The sequence below is a fragment of the Acomys russatus genome, chromosome 6 (genome assembly GCF_903995435.1).
Source record: "Acomys russatus chromosome 6, mAcoRus1.1, whole genome shotgun sequence".
In the NCBI taxonomy this organism is placed as follows: domain Eukaryota; kingdom Metazoa; phylum Chordata; class Mammalia; order Rodentia; family Muridae; genus Acomys; species Acomys russatus.
Genome location: NC_067142.1, coordinates 32,716,091 through 32,735,679, shown reverse-complemented (window position 1 = coordinate 32,735,679; position 19,589 = coordinate 32,716,091). Strand labels below are relative to the sequence as shown.

Sequence of the window (19,589 nt, the reverse complement as noted above, 5' to 3'; positions counted from 1 at the left end):
TAGTGTTGGGCTCTGAGAGGAGCAGAGAGGAAGAGGCCTACGGTTTTGTTTTTCAGACTGAGTCTGCTAATAGCAATTTATTGCATCCGGGTCTCCAGCCAAGCACATTCTGTTCTCCAGTGCCGGGGGAGGGGGAAGACACTTGGACATGGCAAGGCTAGACAGGAAGGAGGAAGGGATCAGCAGTTGTGATTGACGATGGTGTCTTGGGCGATGGAGGAGGCGCCAGTTTCGCCACATGCATACTAGCTTGAGCCTGGCCTGTGTGAGGAGATGGATGCACGCGGGGCTGGGGAGCTGAGTGGGCAGCTCCTGTCCTGCACCATTGCCTGAGGGGCCTTGGACTTGAGCTTTCTGTTTGTCAGACGGGAGTTTGGGCTGTGATGCTGAGCAGGCCTGTGGTGATTCTTGAGCACTCTGGAGAGACCCCTATAAGGAGAAGGAGGACAGTCGTGTAAGAGAGCTCCAGAAGAGGGGGAGGCAGGCAAGATGGCCACCCCTGTGGAAAGAATGGTGCATGAGCAAAACGCCCCCTTTTTTGCGATGTGCTGAGCTGGCGGAATTTCACTCGGTGGCTGCAAGATCGGGCTGCAGATACAGGTCTGTGGGCACCTGGGGCTGTGTGTGTGTGCGCGCAGATTGTCATGTGGGGGTCCAGGATGGAGAAAGCAGGGCTGGCGTCTGGGGTGCCCCTTCCTCCCAGATGCTCCCTCTGCTTCCCAGGGTACATAACTGAACCCCATTCCTGGAGGCAAGTCCCCTACCTCTCTCCGTCTCTCAGGTAAGCAAACTTTATTCTTTCCTCGTTTCCCCCGTCGTCTTCCCAAATGTTCGGCATTGACTACAGGCCGTCCTCTCATTTTCTCTCAATGTCACTCCGAGAAGCCACACATGGTGGGGAACCTTGCTCGGGGTGGTAGAACCCGAGTGCCAGGGCTGCTCAGGGCTGCCTCCCAAGCATGGTGCCGCTTGATGGTCACTGAAGGTCGTGTTCACTTTTTGGTGAACACACTGTGTGTGTCAGGCAGAGGAGCCTAGGCATGCGTCTTACCTGTGAGGTTTGGCCAATTATTGTCCTTCGGGACAGCTGGTGGCCTCTTCACTCTGAGGCTAGTCGCCTGTTCTCTCTCTTCTCTGAACTGACCATCGTCCTTCTGAGAGCTCCAGGCTCCAGTAGCATCCCCGGTGTTTTTCACATCAGCATATGTTGGATGCCTAGGGCTAGGTACTATGTAAAGCAGCCCAGAGACTCAGGAGGGAGCCCTGCTGGGTCAGAAGGAGCAGAGGGGAGAAACATAGACTGCAGTTAGATAGAGCCCACCCAGCTCAGCCAAACCTTAGTCCTAGGCCACAATGCTGGGACTTTGTTGACAATGGGGAAACAGAGGGTATTTGAGAGAACTTTCAGAATGGGTGGCTGGTTCATTCAGGCTGAAGTGCCTCTTATTGTCCCATGAAAACTCCCAGCAGTCTCTGTTCTTTTCCTTTCCGTTTGAAGCCATTGTTGCTGCCTTCCGTCGTGATGAATGGCTGGTGACCGAGGGACCTTGCCTTTGCTTGCCAAGACTAGTAGTTGCTCTAGGCTTGTGGGCTCAGGATAGCAGCTTGGGAGCCATGTTGCTCTTAACTACCTGCCCTCCAACCCTTGGTGTCCATGGCTTTTTGGGTGTCACCACCTTGCCTAAGACGCCTGCAGAAGTGTGGGCTTTCTGATAACTGGGCAGATAGAATAGTTCAGGCTGGTCTCTACGTGCCCTTTGTAGAAGGCAATGATTTGGTGGCCAGGGTAACCCAGACTACTTCTGAGCTGTGTGGTTGAGGATGGCCATGCTCTCCTGATCCTAACTGTCCCCACCTCTCCAGTGCTTTCCTAACGGGTGTGTGTTACCGTGCCCTGCCTGGTTGGAGGTATTTTTTGAAGTGAATGACATTCCCATAAACTTTAACAAGACCTCATTCTGTGGGAAGGACTGAGCGAGGTGGCAGAAGACACTGCCAGGCTCCGTTCTCTCTGAAGACTGCTCTGTGGGACCTGACAAGGTTGGCGGGGGTGGGGTGGGGGGTCGTTTCCCATCCCAACGTTCATGGGTAGGGAGGTTGAGTGAGAGGCCTGAACTGTGATTTCTGACAAATACCGGAATCAAACACATATATATTCATTCATCCCCCTCCCCACCTCTGTGTGTCTGTCTGTCTGTCTGTCTGTCTGTCTGTCTCTGTCTCTGTCTCTATCTCTCTCAATTCAAGGATAAACTTACCAAATTTTAAAAGAAAAACCCCTGGGCAGGTAAGCTGTGAATCTCAACACCTGCTTAGAGGAGAGTGGAGAAGAAAAGGGGGAGAAATGTCATTTTATTTGAGTTAAGCCATCATGGAGGTCAGCTAGCCACATGGCGGACAAGCAAGCACAGGGCAGGGAGGGCAGTGGCAGAGAAGGAAAATAAGGGACCCCAAAGGACCAGAGAAAGTGTGCTTACAGCAGAGACAGAAGAAAAGGAAATTGTTAACACTTTTTTTTTTTTGGAGTGATTTGGAAAAGCAGGCCGACTTAGGAAGCTGCCAGCCTGGAAGCTGTTTTCTTACAGCAGAGTTTTCTCACAGTAGGAAAAGGAATAATAAAAGACTAAAAGATAAAAGGACTCAGCGAAGTGATCTGTGGTGATTGTGGGGGCATCTGGCCACTGAGGCTTGTCCTGGGCAGGGATAGAACTACCCTCCTGGGCCCTGACAGGACACCACCCGCACTCTGATCACGCTCTCTGGAAGGTCGGGTAAAAGAAGCTACCTCTCCAGGGCATGGTGGGCCCAGACGTTGGCATCTAGAATGCCTGTTTCAGCTTCCCACAGCCTTCTTCCTTTGGATGCAGAGAGCAGCTGCACCGTACACCCTGGTCAAGCTACCCCGTGCCTCGGTGCTTCTTTCAAGGGCTGGCCACCAGTGCGCGGAGGGTTCACAAACAGGCTTATGTGAACAGTGCCTTGGTTGGGGCCTGGTTTAGAGAGCTCTCCTCCAGGTGTTTGCTGCTGTTACTGGCTGCTGTGGCCACTGTGCTATCGGTGACCATTTCACCCAGAGAAACTGAGGTGAGAGCTGCTAGCCTAGGCATCCTCCAGCTGGGTTGGCGCATCGACCCTGAAAGAATAAACGTACAGGGTAAGTGTGACGAAAAAAATGACAGCTTGTATCTGTCTCCTCCAAACTAGAGGCTGTAGTTCTCACCAGGTAGATCCAATGGAGACACACACACACACACACACACACACACACACACACACACACACACACACACACACACACACACACACAGGAAGCTGGGCCATGCATTTTAGTAATCTATAGTAGTCAACAGCCTTCAGCTGACCTGTGGACCCTGCTGCTGGATGCTGCAGAAGACAAGCAGGAAGTGAAGGCTGCATGGATGGCTATATGGGTCTGCTTTTTCCTCAGACCATGGCGGCAGGGAGAAGTCTTGCTGGGTCACTGTCCCCGCTACAGGCAATTTCCACAGATGGCAAAGGCTCACTGGGGCCTGGAGAGTATAAATGACCCCCAAGCAGAGGTCCTGGTTTGTGGTTTGAGATTTGGAGTCAAGCTGACTCTAGCTGCACCCTGCTCCCACCTCTTAGTTTCAATTTCCTTGTCTGTGAAATGTGTCTGGCTCACAAACCAGCCCTGTGAAAGAGTTCAGGGATGACCAAGCTAAGCAGAGGCATGACACTGAGGATGGCTATGAACTGGAACAGATACAAAATCATAAACTTACTTAAGACAACACGGATCTTGCTGCCGCAGTTCTTATGTGTGTGTTTTTGTAAATTGGTTGTGTGGTTCTGTAGTGTGGACTCTGTAGATGACAAGACAATGTTAAAATGGTTTGAGATCACCCAGTAGACGGCTGCCGCTGAGTCCTTTCTCCACATGGCCTGCTCCGGGCTACACCCTCATGGTGGAAGGCTCCTCCCCGCCTTTGCATCAAAGGCCTGAGACCCTCACCTATAATTTAATCACTGGGAGAAGTAATAATTGACTCAGTGCAAATGTCTGAGTAATGTGCGCCAGACCCGTCCGTGAACTAAAGGTGTCCAGATGACTGAGTGCATGGGGCTGTGCAAATCATTCAGTGTATCAAGTGCTTGGACAGAAAATAAGTGTGCTGAGCCCCCTCCCCCATCTCAGGCAATTCCCTGACTCCTTGTACAGAGGGGGAAAGCTGAGGCTCGGAAAGACCTTTAAGAAGCTTGGCCAGAACTGCACCGGGATGGGGCTCACATCTGGGCAGGCGCTCTCTAGTGAGCTCACTCTACCCTTCTAGGCCCTTCTGCAGGTCTTTTCCCCATCCATGTAGACAGGTCTGTTAAGGTGGGTAGTCTCAAGCCAGGAGGAGGAGGGTTAAATTCTTCCTAAGTGCGGAGCCTGGAGCTTCCAGTGACCCCATCATTGACCCCCTGCCCTCCCCTGGGTCAGGTCTGCAGACTGTGGGGGGAGGGAAGCTGCCGGAGTTTCAGTGGTCTGAGATGCCCCGGGCTCATCGTCTTTTTCTTTCATCAAACAGAGATAAATGAAGATGCTGGTGGCTTTCCAGTCGGCATAGGAAGTCCCTAGGGTCCTTGGGGCCTGCACTCTTACAGTACACTCTTACAGTACAGGCCACTCTGTGGACATAGCAGACTCTGATGTGTTCTTAGCCAGCAGAGAATGAGGGTCTTTGTCAGTTAAGTACTAGATTTAAAAAATAAATAAATAAATAAATAAGAAAATGAAACATCAGATGGGTCCTTAGGGCTAGTGGGACTTTGGGACCAGTTTGTAATTTGTTGGAGGACAAAGATGCCCAGATGGCTGACAGAAGCCAGTGTCTATGACCTCACGTGGATTCTTTCCTCAAGATCATCGGGACAGCAGTGGCCCTGTCCTCCCTAGTGGCTCCTCCGCACAGGACAGCTGCTGTGACACTTTACTGCCCGGTGTCCTCTGTAGACAGCAGGGCACCCAGAAGTGGCCTTATTTCACAGCCCAGCATGTACAGCAAGTCTGCAACAGAGCTGTTCTGGAAACCAGCTAGCTCCAAACGGTCACCCTAGGGGGACCTGTGAAGAAGGAGTTTCTGGGAGAGGTAGCTTTGAGGGAAGACTGAATATCTTCCTCTGTCCCCTGCTTCCCACCTCCCAGCTGGAGGATCTAAGTACGCCTCGAGTCTGCATTGCAGGTGGAAGCCTTTAATCTTTCTTAGAGACAGTAAGGGGAAAGAGACCTTGATGGCAGAGCTGGGCGCACGCTGTCTGGCTCTGGCCGTTTCTAGACTCTTCAATTAGTGACTTTAATTATGGCCTCCTGAGCAGCCGTGCTACCCCCTGATGCCCCATCAGAGGCCAGTCACTAGTCTCTGGTGCTGTAAAGCTCTTGTCTTGGCCTATATGTGGAATAAATGTGTGTGAAGTACAGTTTATTGATGGCTTCTTACTGATGTGTGTGTGTGTGTGTGTGTGTGTGTGTGCGTGTGTGTGTGTGTGTGTTACTAGGTATGGAACCCAGGGCCTCGGCACATGCTTGGCTAGCACTTTACCATGAACTGCAGCTCTAGACTTTGCCTCTTGATTAAAAAGAGGAGTTTTGGGGGAGGGGGTGAAGTGAGCCAAGGTGGTGGCACACACCTATAATCTCAGCGCCCCGAGAAGCTGAAGCAGTAGCATTACCATGTTTTGAGTTTAGTCAGTCTGAGTTACAGATCAAGGCCCTGCTCAACGAAGCAAACAAATCATGTCAAAATACACATAGCATCAGGTTTACCGAAAAACCCATGGTAAAATGTAGCTCAAGGGTGTTCGCCGTCTTCACGCTGTTTGATAAGGATTGTTTAACTCTGCCATCTCTCCTATGAAGGGTTCATCAACCCTAAACTGTCCACCCATGGAATTCTCCGGTACACTTCTCTCTGTCCTTTTGGTCTCTGCATTCTTTTTCGAGACACAGTTTCTCCTGTAGTCCTGGCTGTCCTGGACTCGCTCAGTAGACCTGGCTGGCCTTGAACTCACAGAGATCTGCCCGCCTCTGCCTCCCCAGTGCTGGGATTAAAGGCGTGCAGCACTGTGCCCAGCTCGGTGTCTGCACTCTAAGCCCCTCAAAGGTGAAAGCATGCAACGATTGTCCCTTATGTCTGGCTTTTTTCACTTAGCGTGTTTCATGGCTCATTCGAGCTGTGATGTGTCATTTCCTTCCTTTTTAAGGCAGAGAGTCCGTAGCATCTATAAACTGCGTACTGTTGCCTTGTTTCTGTCTTTGGGTTGTCATAGTGTTGCTCTAGAGTTGCTCTAGGAGTAGAGCTAGTTTTCAGTTCTCGGGGGTTGTATATACCTGGAAGGGATTTCTGGATCGGATGGGAATTCTGTGTCCAAGCATTTGAGGAGCCACCACGCTGTTTTCCAAAACGGCCCCATTTTATATTCCACATCCTAGTTGATGCTAATTTCCATCTTTAAAAGAAAAAAGAAAAGCCATCTGAGGGGCTGAGGAGATGGTTCAGTGGGTAAGAGCGCTCGCTGCACCAGCACCAGGACCAAATTTCAAATTCCCGGGGCCCTTATAAAAAGCCATGTATTACCACACATGTCTGTAACCATCAGCTCTGGGTCGGTGGACAGTGTGGAGACAGGGTTCCTGGTGCTTGCTGTCTGCCAGCCTATTTCAAGAGTCAGTGAGAGATCCTTGTCTCATGGGAAGAAGAGAGCGGTAGAGCAGGAGGACATGAGATGTCTTCCTCTGGAAGTGAAACCCTGTGAAACACAGATGTACCTTTTTTTTCCTAGAAGCTTCCTGGCTCAGCTCATGGCCTCCTTGCTATGTTGTTACTAAGAGGAGGCAGATGAGGTCCACTGTAGGTGTTCTTGCTTTCCCACCTGTCACAGCAGCAGAGCAACCAATATACCAGCAGAGATGGTGGGGGTGGAGGTGGGGTATGACTTGTGGGAGGTGTGAAAGTGTATTGAGGTATGGGGTAGAAGCTGTGCAGCCATTAAAAATGGCTGCCTGAGGAGCTCCCAAGGCCTGGTGAGTACTGAGAAAACGGTCTGCCGCTGGGGCTGCATTCCCAACCCTTGGGTTTTTGAGATAGAGTCTTCAGGGTTAGCTCAGGCTAGCCTTGAACTCATTGCGTAGCCTAGGTTGGCTTTGAGGTTTTCTTGCCCCAGTCTCATGGGTGCTGGGATTACAGGCACTTGCCGCTACACGGACTCAAAGAATAGTATTTATTAACACAGGGATTCCTTTGGTAGCCATTCCATGGGAGAAAGAGAATAAGAAATTTATTTATTCCAGGCTCAGTGATGAGGATCAGGATTGGATGGGCCAGATGATCATTAGGATGTGAGCCAAGTGTCTTCAGAATTTCTGTCCTTATATCACTTTACATAAAGCTTTTATAGTTTTCTACAGGGTGTACACATTCTTTTTATAGTTTAAAAAAAAAAAAAAAGTAAGAAAAGAGTGACCACACCCATTCATGAGGCATCTACTCAGTGCTGTGGAGAGTTCTGGGGGTGAATAGGAAGCTTTAGGGAGGGGAGCGACAACATGGAGATAGGTGACGCGGAAGAGAGGTTGGAAAACAAAGCAGTGACCTATGTAAAGGCCTGAGCGGCCCTGTGAGCCTCATATGCCAGGAAGGTATTGTGGGTCTAACTGGGGCTTTGAGTCCCTTGTCCCTGCAAGAGCTGTGAGCAGGCCACAGTGAGCTCTGCACCTGTGCTAACCTGGGGTCTAGGATTGAGTGATGCTGTGGCCTGGGAACTACGCCTGCCAGGCTTGCTGTGTGAGCTTCACCAAGCCGGGGGCAGCCAGCGATGACCGATCAGGAGTAGGGCTCTCAGGCTCCAAGTGAGAGCTCTCCATGGCCAGGCTCTGGGCTCAGCCTCTTAGTCACCATCGGCTGTGACTTTTGCCTCTTTGTATCTTGTGTCCTCATCAGTAAGAGAGATGATTAAAAGTAACTCTTTCACAGCGCTGATGAATGACAGGACAGAGCTGAGGCTGGCACTCCGTGTTGTTAGTCAGTTCCTGTTTCCTGGTTGAGACGTGGATGGCAATGCTAGGCTGGCTGCCTGTGCTCAGATCTCCTTGGTGGTTAGCAATAGTGCCTGCCTCAGACAATCCCTCTGGAGCATAAATAGTTTAATAGGAGTAAAACCAATTTGGATAATGCTGGGAGTGAAATAAACACTCTAAAAAAGTTAGTATAGTTGGGGGGGGGGGTCCTTAGCCACACACGCTGGGGTGACTCAGCCACTCACTGTAGCCTCCATCTGCAAACTTGTCTGATTGCCTAATAGTCAATGTATTTAAATGTTTTTGGATGTCACCACCACAAGTTTTTCATCTTGGTACTGCCTCAGAGACTATGAAAATAAAAAAAGAAATGTCAGTTTCATGGCTGGCCCTTGGTAGGTAATGGGAGTGGAAATACGGCCTCTGCAGAGAAAATGGACGAAATGCTGTTCGTTGGTGAATGGGCGTTGTGTGAGCGAAAGCAGCTGAGCTGGGGCTTCTGGGGAACGTGGGGCCGGGGAGATAGAGACTGTTAGCTTTACTTGAGACATGCATAGAAGCCCATCTAGGCTCCTGGGATGGGGAAGAGAGGTAATAGGGCCAACTAAACAGACATCAGTGGGTAACTGGTGTCAGGATTGGTGACCGAGTGCCATTGGCCACCTACTTTGTCCTTAGTGTCTACACAAGCTGGGGAAGTAGATGCTTGCAACCCTCTGGAGGAAGCCCTCGTGCCTGGCAAGGAAGATGCCCCACGGCTCTTAGATAGGTGGTCCTCACTGACTGTTGGCATGACAACCTTCCTGGTCACAGTGCCCATGGCTTGCTTGGTGACCAGCGTCAACTGTTGTCTTCATCTTTTGAAGTGTTTACACAGTCTTGATTGCTGACCCATGTCTTCGCTGCTGCAGTGGGGTGGCTGTTGGCAGCAGAGCGAGAGAACCTGGGAAAAGAAATGGACCCCCTTTCTGCAGCCTGCAGGGACCCCAGATACTGTGTGGAGGAGTTTGCCAATCAGGGGACAGGATGTGGGCTCCTGAACCACAGAGGCTGGTGTTAAAAGCCTTTAAGGGGTGCCTTCAGAATATATCCTGCCTGGGGCTAAAGCTCTGGGCCAGCCGAGACACCCACTTCCCACTTCATTCAACGCTAGAGTGCTAACTCCCACTCTGCCTCCTGCAGACTTGGGCTGAGCGCTTGCTTTACATACAGTAACTCCATGACTCTCCAGCCTGCTGCCTGCAAGGTGGTAGTGTGAGCTCCACCACAGGGGGAGACCAAAGTGTAAAGAGAGGTGGTCTCTGCTCACCAAGCAGGTTGGGCAGTTCCACATTTGTGCCCTCAAGCCTCCTAATCTATCTGATGGCTGTGGCAACAGGCCTCAGAGTTAACTGCTTAGGAACTTTGTCCATGTTATGTCATTTGCTACTCAAAACACTGTGTGTGTGTGTGTGTGTGTGTGTGTGTGTCCCCATATTGTCACATTTATAGTTAAAGAAAGTAGCAGGCTTAAAGAGTTAATACGTTGACTATTAAGAAGAGTGCTTGGCTGTGGTTACAGGACCCAGAGGATAGAAGCCAGGTCTAATCTGAAAACCTCCTTCCTGGGGACCATCTTTCATGATAACAAGAAAGCACCATGCTAGCATCGAAAGGAGGGAAGCCACTAGCAGTCCTATCCATCTACAATGCTTGTGAACCACCACCACCACCAGCATAGCACAATAGCCTTCTCGGTGTACTAGTGGCGCACATACCTTGGTGGTAACCAACAGCTCTTTAATGGGACTTGAGATGGTTCAACAAGAGTGAAATCATTCATGCCTGGTACTTAGAAATCTAGATGACTACTCAGAGGTAGTGGTAAAGTAGGAAGAAAGATACCAAGGGAACAAAGCCTTTTAGACACAACAGGACTAAGCCAGAAGGGCTCCCCATGCTGAGAGGGCAAGTGGGCATAGCCCCGTCCCTAACCCAGAAGCTATGACCTCCAGTTGATAACCACTTAGGAAGAAAAAAAAAATTCTCTTCAGTGGAGTCCCACTGGGAGTGTACACCACACCCAAGGGCAGGCCCCATACCCAGTAGTAGACGGCCCACACAAAAAGAACTTAGTAGTAGGCTTTTGTTTTTGTTTTTTGTTTTGAGCTTTGTTTGTTTGGTTTGTGAGGTGGTTGTCATCGTTGAAGTCATCTTGAGTAAATGTGTGAGGTGGAGCCGAAGGATGGAGATCTGTGTGGCAAAGACAGACTCACAATCTTTGCTTGTCTGACATCTCAGGGTGGCAGTGCTGGTTCAGGGAGCGAAGTCATTATTTGCCTTTTCAAAGTCCATTCCCGGGGGAGCGCTCAACGGTGGCCACCTTTGTTCCCTTTTGTCATTTCTTTTTTTTTTTTTTTTTTTTTTTTTTTTTTTTTTTTTTGCGGTGGGTGTGGCACTGGAACCCAGAGCCTCACACTTCCCAGGCCAGTGCTCCAGCAGTGAGCACCAGAGGTGGGGGATGGGGACCAGAGTGTAAAACTCCATCCTGTTCCATCCTTGCTGCCGAGAGGCTGCCAGCCCCGACCCAGATTGCTATCGTATGAAAAGAGATCATCACTTTGGAGAGTGCCAGGGTTTTAGGAGTCATGTGCCTAGAGACTGGTGAGGACCAGTTACACGTACCCCACAATTCCCGGGAAGGTCCAGGGAGCCCTTCTTGCTTCTCTTACTCCCTCTGTCCCTGACCATCTATGTGGCCAGATTCTTGACCTGTACATCACCCTTGTAACCACAAAGCAGGCCTTAGATTCTCTGTACACAGGAAGAAGCAGAAGAGTTTTTGTTTTCTTTTAAAAGAGGATCTCACGTAGCCCAGGCTAGCCTGGAACTTCTGACTCGTCAGCTCCTCTTTCAGAGTACTGAGATTACAGGCGTGGGCCGCCATGCCTGACTGAAACTAAAGCTTTGGGAAATAGTCTCTTCTACAAGTTCCCAAAGCTGCCTTGGTTTCTTTTGACCACTTTTTTCTTAGCCAGAACTCAGTGAAGAACTGACCTTGTGAGCCTGGTGTGGTGGCGCACGCCTTTAATCCCAGCACTTGGGAGGCAGAGGGCAGGTGGATCTCTGTGAGTTTGAGGCCAGCCTGGTTTACAAAGTAAGTCCGGGACAGCGAGGGCTACACAAAGAAACCCTGTCTCAAAACAAAACAAAACAAACAAACAAAAAAACAAGAAAAGAACTGACCATGACCTTGTGAACTATGCTGAACAGAGTGGTCTTTGTTGGGCTAAAACAAGGGTAGTGGGAGAATGAGTGGGCTTCAGCCGGTGGATGATGCATGCAAGATGCAGTTTTGGCATTGATGGCTGTGACTTCAGATATCCCAACTCTGCTAGATGGGATGCCCCAGCCTCCAGCTTCTGTGGTGTTCTTCTGAGAGACAGTGGAGTACCTACCCCACAGCGCTTGTGGCCAAGTAAATCCCGTACTGTGTAGCCTCTTGCATTTTGTTTCTCCTTCCTTTGGTTAATACCCAGGCCCAGTCCTGGTGAGGTTTTGACACTGTGGGCCGGTCCCTGCTGCAACAGCCTAGAATTCTTCCCTTCCCGAGTGACAAGGACGGCCCAGTTGACTCCTTGGTTCCTTTGGGATGGAGCGTGTCTGGAGATGCTCCCTAGAGAAGACTTCCTGGGGAGACATCACAGTGTGAACTCACTCTCCCCCCCCCTCACTTCCCCCCACCCCCTTCTATGTTGACAATAAATCTTCTAGCCTGGGAGGCCCTGTGGAGGAGGTAAGCCATCTTAGCCACTGTCTCTGCCAGGCCACTTCTTTGCACTGTACTCTTGGGAGCTCAAAGCTGAGGTGGGTTCTCACTGGTGGGTGGTCACCACCTCTCCCAGGCTTCAGGCAGGAGCTAGAATCCCACTGAGCACCCATCTGCCCAGGTGGATAGGTAAAAGATTTCTCCTGTCAGGCCTGAGGCTAGAGTGTAGGCTGTTCTTAGCCAGCTGAGACTTAGACCAGCCACAGCCGGATCCCACCCGCCACCAGGTTGCCAGGGCAAGGGAGCTATCAGGAAAGCGTTGTCCTCAGCCTGCAGCCAGCCCAGCTCCCAACTCTGAGTAAACACAGAGATAGGATCGGGTGGAGCCAGGAAGGGTGGCAGGGTGCCGCCTGTGGGAAGAATGGCAGGATGTGGCACGGGGCACCATTCTGGGCACCCACGCCTTGGGACTATTGTTCAGGGCAGCCCGAGGCTCTCAATTCTCTGGGGTTTGAGAGGAAGTGACATTCCCTCTGGAACCGGGGCCTGCCCCACCCCATGTTCCTTAACGTGGATCTCTTTTCTCTGGCGATGCCATTGGCATCAGCCACTCTGACAAGTTAGGGGAAGGGGCAGCAGTGGACATTTGCTGTGCACAGTGGCCCTCCTCGGAGGGTTGCCTAGCTATTTATTGCATTGGTCTCCCCTGCCCCCCAGGTCTGAGTCACAGTCATCCTATGGTAACTGGAATCTCTCTCTACATCTAGAAATGTGGGGGGACCGGGAGCGCTGTGGTTACGGAAGGACAAAGGCCCCACAGTGAAGTCTTTCCCTTGATTCCCCTTCGGGGGTGGCGGGGTCTGTTGTTGAGTGATTAGAAGAGGAAGTGGGTGGTGGTTTGTTTGTCATAGAAAGGGGGCTGGCAGAGGGTGGGAGTAGGGGCCCGGGAAACCTGCTTGTGGGGGAGAGCAGGGCTCCTACGTTGTGTCCCAGCAGCACTCTGCCCACAGGTCATCCTTGGAGGGGCTTCTCCGTGCCTTTATAACAGACAGTTTATAAATTCAAGGGAGAAGATGGCTGGAGACCCCTCATCCTTGGGGACCGCACCCTTTAAGGATGCTTAGTAAAGAGCAGGACGTGGTGGCGGATGCCTGTAATCTCTTCCCTCAGGAGGCAGAGGCAGGCCGATTTCTGTGAGTTCGAGGCCAACCTGGTCTACAGAGTAAGTGCAGGATAGCCAAGGCTACACAGAGAAACCCTGTCTCGACAAACCAAAAAAAAGAAAAAAGAAAAAAAAAAGATGCTTAGTGAGATAAGCTGAGGAGGAAGGAGTGTAAAAGGCCTATGGGCTGGGCTCCCTAGAAGAGTAGGGAGAAAACAGCTCAGCCTCCTGGTTGTTGGAAGGTCCCTGACTGGCTTAGAAGTAGGGCTGTCCCAAAGAGCGCACCCACAAGATGTCTCTAGCCCTCAGTATCTCCACTTATTTAAAAGAAAAGCTGTGATTCTGGACAAGAGAGAGGAGGGACCAGCTAACACAGGAGAACTTCCACTGAGTTGGGCGCCCGTGGGCTGCCTCAGGTATGGCTCCTGACTAGGACTTGGGGCTGCAGGAAGCGTAGAACCGGGGGAGCTGGTAATTGTCTCCTGTGCACTGACGGCTTTGGGCTTCTGAGCATCTGAGGAAAATCCCCTGTGCTTTGCAAGGAAGGAGTGAAGGAAGTTGATGGTCATCCTCGGACCCTGGAAAAGAAGGGCCTTAAAGGAGGCCCCTGGCGGGGGGGGGGTGTCTTTTAGAACCAAAGAAGGGGGGAATGTTTATCAGTCAGGGGAGAAAGAAAAGGGAAAAGGAGCCTGTGTGGGTGTCCCTTCACACGCGGGAAGGGCGGGGAGCAGCGTACGTCTCCCCATTTCCAGGCACTGTGCTAGGGTCTGGGCCTACAATGATGAGTATAAATGGGTCTATTTCCACACTGTCTTGGTTGTGTTCCCAAGCTACTGAGTGAGCCAGAAGCATCGGGCGATCGAAGACATCGCCAGCTGTGATGAGTCCTTTGAAGACCAAGTTCAAGGTGCCCTGAGAAGGTCAAAAAGGCACATTTGATAGGTTTACCATCTTCATCTTAGGTTCTCTTATTTCCATTGTACTTTTAAAAATTCAATGAAATATGAGATATGAAATATAAAATATGCACAGGGAGGCAAACTGGGATGGTGTCCTAACAGTACTGAGGAGGAAACAGGCCCAGCAGTAGTTGCTATTCAGAGTGCTAGCGCAGATATACCCAGGTCTGTGAGACTCGGAGACTTTGCTGCTATCCACCAGACTGAGCATCCTGAGCCATTCATATACAGGTATGGCATGCTCACCCTGCATTACTCCATCCCTACAGCCTATTGTGAGGTAACTGCCCAGTCTGCAGGAGAGAAGACAGGAAGTCCGCCGGGATCAGGCAAGAATCACAAGTCTAAACCTTGGTTCCTAGGCCCAGGTTGTGTCTCTCCTTAAGTCAGCTCAGAGCCGACCGGCCACGAGCCCTGGCCCTGCCTCTGACGAGCCAGGTGCCTGTGAGCGCTGAGGTACCTTGCCATAAGCAACAGGATCTGGTAGGGTTACCTTGAAGGCACCAGGCTAAGGTGGCTAGGCTCACAACTCCAAGCCAGCCTGCTGGCATACTGGGAGCCATTTCCTTAGCTTACCTGTGCTGTGCTGGGAGTCCTAAGATGCCACTGTCCTAATATCAGTGTGGACTGAAGGTGCTGGGTGGGTTTGGGTGGAAAAGGGCCTCGAGGCCCAGCAGTCGGAGGTGGTCTGAGGAGCACAGGGAACTCACATACATGGTGTTACGTCTCCCAGTAAGTACGTATTAATAAGTAAGTAGATAAAAAATGTTGGCTGGGCTGTTCAGTGGTAGAGGGCACACTAGCCTGGTGAGGCCCTGGGTGCAGGCCCCTTCGCAAACCAAATAAAATTATAAGAAGAATCAGGGAGATTCTTGAGTAGGGAGGCAGGTGGGTCTTGAGTTCAGTCTGGCCTACACAGTTAAGCCCTGTCTCAGAGAAAGGAAAGAAAAAAAAAGAAAGGTGAAATGAATTTTAAGAATGTTTTGACTAGAGCTAGGAAAATGGCTCAGAGATTAAGGGTTGGTGCCACTCCTGCAAAGGACAAGCAACCAGGTGGCTTAAAACCACCTACAGCGAGCCGGTCATGGCGGCGCACGCCTTTAATCCCAGCACTCGGGAGGCAGAGGCAGGCAGATCGCTGTGAGTTCGAGGCCAGCCTGGTCTATAAAGTGAGTCCAGGATGGCCAAGGCTACACAGAGAAACCCTGTCTTGAAAAACCAAAAAAACAAAAACAAACACCTACAGCTCCAGCTCCAGGGGCATCTGATGCCTCTGGCCTCCAGCATGTGCACACACATATGATACACATATAATTAAAAATAAAATAGATCTTTAAAAAGGGGGAGTGGATAGAGAGTGTTTTCATCTAACCTAATCCATCAGTTTGTGACCATAACTGGTCATGAACGAGCGAGTGAGCCTGTGCCTAAGTTTTGGGACCCTAGGTGGGTTTGATGTGGCACATCCCCACCAAGTCTGCCTGCATCCCCAGGGAGGGCTCTGTAGCCAAAGGTAGCCAAGGGGGCTGGTTCTGGGTAATCAGAACAGGCAGTGGACTCTTCTGCCTCCCCCTCAGGGGGGTGGATGGATGGTTCCCCCATGGCCAATGGGGCAGCATTTGGCCTCGGGGGCCCTCATCTCATCTGCTCTCAGGCTGCGGTGGCCGCAACTACTTGGACTGAGGTAGGAGTTGGAAGCCCTGAGGCTGGGCCTAATGAAAAAGAAAAGCTCTTGGGACCCAAGTCTGGCCAGAGGAGGCGACCTGGTGGCAGCCAGCGGGTGTGGGATGAGGTGGCTGAGAGGGATCAGAAGCCCACAGGCCTTCATTGTGCCCCTGTCACACTTCCTCTGGCTTTATTGCTTTTGTCCAACACCCTATTGTCTGGTTTCCTTTTGTCCCAGCTTTCAGCACCGCTGCCTTTTATTTTCCAGCCAGCCTGGTTGTTTTCATTTCTTTTGTCTGAAGTTCCTGAGAGGAAGGTTTTATTTTCAGCGGTTTGATTAATTCACAGCTTGAGCCCCGGTTTGTTTGTTATGTAATTGCTGCCCTCAGCTCCAGGATAATACCCCCACCCCCCACTCCTGCCCCCTGTGGGGCCTGCCTCCTAGCCCCTCCCCAGCCGGATGAGCTGAGCTGCCTGCTTTCTCTGCAGGTTCTCCAGGCACCCCCTGGGCTAAACTGGGCTGGGGGCTCTTTTCTCTTCATCCAGGTGAGGCGGGGGGACCAATTAGAGTCAACTAGCCTTCTCTCACCCTGCTGCTCTATCCTTGTGTTCCTGAGGCACCTCGAGCTCAGAAAGTGGGTGGGGGAGCCAGCTGTGGTCTGATCTCTAGTCCGTTCGCGTTTGTCTTAGTCCATTAGAACAGCCCTGTAGCTATTCTTAAATCACCTTATGTATTGTGTTGTATACACAGCTGTATGATTCTGTCCCCAGCACCAGAGCGGTTGTGTAACCTATAGGCTGCAGTGTATTCTGTGCTAGACAGATGTCAAGTACAAATGCACTGGTCCCCTTATTTTTAGTCTCGCTTAACATGGTTTCAGGTTTCCACTGTTGCTATGATTAATAAAAAGAAAATAAGGTGATAAGATAATAAGATGCCAAGCAACAGATTTTATGTTGTAGAGTTTATTAAATGAGCATGGGTGGGGGGGTGGGGAAGAAAGGGAGGAGGCAGAGACAGAGTGAGAAGAGAGGAAGAGAAAGATGGGTAAGAGAAAGGGAAGGAGGGAGAGAGAGAGAGAGAGAGAGAGAGAGAGAGAGAGAGAGAGAGAGAGAGAGTGTGTGTGTGTGTGTGTGTGTGTGTGTGTGTGTGTGTAGAGGGGTAAGGGGTTTGTCCTTTTATATGGCCCTGGGCAGGGCCACGCCCCCGTGGCAGATAAGCAGTGACATCACAAACAGGCTGACTGAAGCAGAAGCTAAGAACTGATCTGAAAGTATTAGATGGCAAACCTTAGAAGTGAATAATTCATAAAAATTTTTGTTTGTTTTGCTTTGCTTTGCTTTAAATGTGTTTATTGTGTGTGTGAGAGGGAAAGGGAGGTATTTGTGTCCAGCATGAATGGAAGTCAGATGGCATTTCTGGAGTGGTTCTTACCTTCCACACTTTTGTAGGTTCCAGGAATTAGGCTCTGGCAGCCAGGCTTGCACCGTTGGGCAGCAAGTGCCCAGCGTCTGCTGGCCTCGTTTTGGTGTTTTGAGACAGAGTTTCATTGGGCCCGGGCTGTGCCTTAACCTGCTGTATAGCCAAGGGTGACTTCGAGCTTGTGACCTTCCTACTTCTACCTCCTGAGCTCTGGGGCCACAGGTGTGCACCGCCACACCCAGTTTGTTGTTGTTGTTGCTTTGGTTTAGGTCTGTAGACCAGGCTGGCATCAAACTCCGAGATCTGCCTGCCTTTGTTTCCCAAGTGCTGTAATTAAAGGCATGCACCATGCTCTTTGGTTTGTTGGTTTGTTTGTTTGTTTGTTTGTTTTGGTACACTCAGTTTTATATGGTGCTGGGGATGGAATCCAAAACGCCAGACATGCTAGACAAGCTCTCTCCGCCGTGAGTTACACTCCATGGCTGTATGTTTATAAGTGGCACACTATTTGCAGTGGCAGAAGGAACTCTTTGGCTTCCTGGGCTGTGGCTCATGCTTTTTCCAATGTCTCTACAGAGCCTGTGGGTCCAGTCAGCCTGTTGCAGCATTTGTGTTTGGTCTACTCCTAGTTCATGCAACAGAGTCCCCACCCTGCAAGTGCAGTGACACTGGAATCCGAGTGCCTGATTGGAAGGGTGAAAGTTGAGGCTGGAGGGATGGCTCATTAATTAAGAGCACCTACCTGCTCCTCTTGCTGAGGACCCTGGTTTGGTTCCCAGCACCCACATGGTTGCTCACAACAACCTGTGACTCCATTTTAGGGGAATCTGATGCCTTCTCTGTCCTCTGTGTACACAAACAGTTCACTCAGGCACACATACATGCACATACAATAAAAGGTGAAAGTTCTCCATTGAGGGAAATTTTTTTGCTAAAGTTAATAAAAACCTAGTGAGAAGACATGGACCATGAAATCGTCCAGAAAGGAAAAGGATTTTGTGTCGTTTTTTGCTGCAACCCGAAGCTGCAAATGCAATAGCTTTTGTGTGGGACCATGGCTTGGTTAAGCTGGAGAGTAGGATGGCTACAGGAATCTGCTGGGGGTATGTCCCATAAGGTGGCACCACTGTGGCACACTGCCTCTTCTGTTTAAGGGTCTGTTACTGCATCTGATGGGATGCCCTGCACCTGCCCTGAAAACTGAATCCCTGTGCATGTAAGTGTATTTTCTACCATTGCAGAGGCTGGGAAGACAAACACCTTCTAGCTGTGTTACCCCACAGCAGGAGTACAAGGGAATTGGTTCAATTTTTCCAATAACACTCTGCCCCCCAGTAATGACCTTAATCCATTTGTGAAGGCAGATAGCTCCTGACCCAGTCACTTCTAATGGAGGTCCCACCTCCCAAGGCTTTTGCAAGAGGCCAGACCCTTGTGTGCTACCAGAACCCTGAGTCCACTGAGTGCTTGCCTGGGGACTGGGGATGGTGGGCAGCTGATGCTCTGGGCTCCTGACTGACAGGACCCTGGAAACTACTCTATAAAGTTCTGCACATGCTCACCCTCTAGTGGTGCTGGGCGGCCCTATGGCGAGAGAGGAGGCAGCTTCACAGGAGAGTCTACCAAGCATATAGCAAATGGGGTATGGTGGCACAGGCCCATGGTCCTAGCACTTGACTTCAAGCCTATCCTCGGCTACAGAGTGAGTTCAGTACTAGCCTGGGCTCTCATGAAACCCTGTCTTGGAAAACAAACAACTGTAAAAACCCAAGGGATGGGGGACTGGTGAGATGGCTCCATGGTTAAAAGTCCTTGTGCAGAGGACCTGGATTCAGTTTCTAGCACCCACATGGCACCTCACAATTATCTGTAACACCAGTTCAAAGGGATCCAGTGCCCTGTTCTGGGCTCTGAGTGCACCTGGCATAAATATGGTACATGTGTGTATACATATATGTATACACACACACACACAGTCAAAATACTCATACACATAAAAATAAGTTAATAGTTAAAAATGTAGTTTTGGAGGAAAAATACAGTCAAGGGGCTGGCAAGACAGCTTAGCTGCCCTGCAGGGGACTAGAGATCTCTTCCCAGTACCCACATCTGGTGGCCCATGACCACGTTAACTTCTCCATCTTGAGGAGATCCAATGCCCTCCTGTGGCCTCTCTTGGCATGCACATACATGGAATTAAAATTTAAGAGTAAATATATTCTTTTAAAAATCCTCATGCAATCCCCAAGCCTGGCACTACAATTATCAGTGCCAGCAGGGAGAGATCCCACTGAGGACCCCAGCTTGAGAGCAGAACGTATTTCTCTGAATGCCGTTCATTTGTGTTTTACAACGTGCATTGGGTACGTGACTTACAGACACATGTAAATATAAGAAACATTTCTCTTTGACTTGTCCCTACAGTGAGAAGAATAAGGAATTGGCTGTAGCTTCATGGTAGAACAGATGCTTAGCTTGTGTGGGGTCCTAGGCTTGATTCTCAAGGCCTTGAAAAAGAATAAACGTCATGTACTGGGGAGTTGGTTCTTGGCTTTTTTTTTTTTTTTTTTTTTGGTCAGGTTGGGAACTAAGGC

The 19,589-nt window shown here is 50.4% G+C and overlaps 1 protein-coding gene across 1 annotated transcript in view; it reads left to right on the top strand.

Annotated features, from left to right (window-relative positions):
- The first annotated feature begins 428 nt into the window (after positions 1 to 428).
- Sox13 (SRY-box transcription factor 13) overlaps positions 429 to 19,589 on the top strand; it is a 29,546-nt gene continuing 10,385 nt past the window's right edge. Inside the window, 1 exon segment of the mRNA XM_051147412.1 lies at positions 429 to 781. Within this exon segment, the coding sequence (XP_051003369.1) occupies positions 645 to 781 (137 nt within the window). The 5' untranslated portion in view covers positions 429 to 644.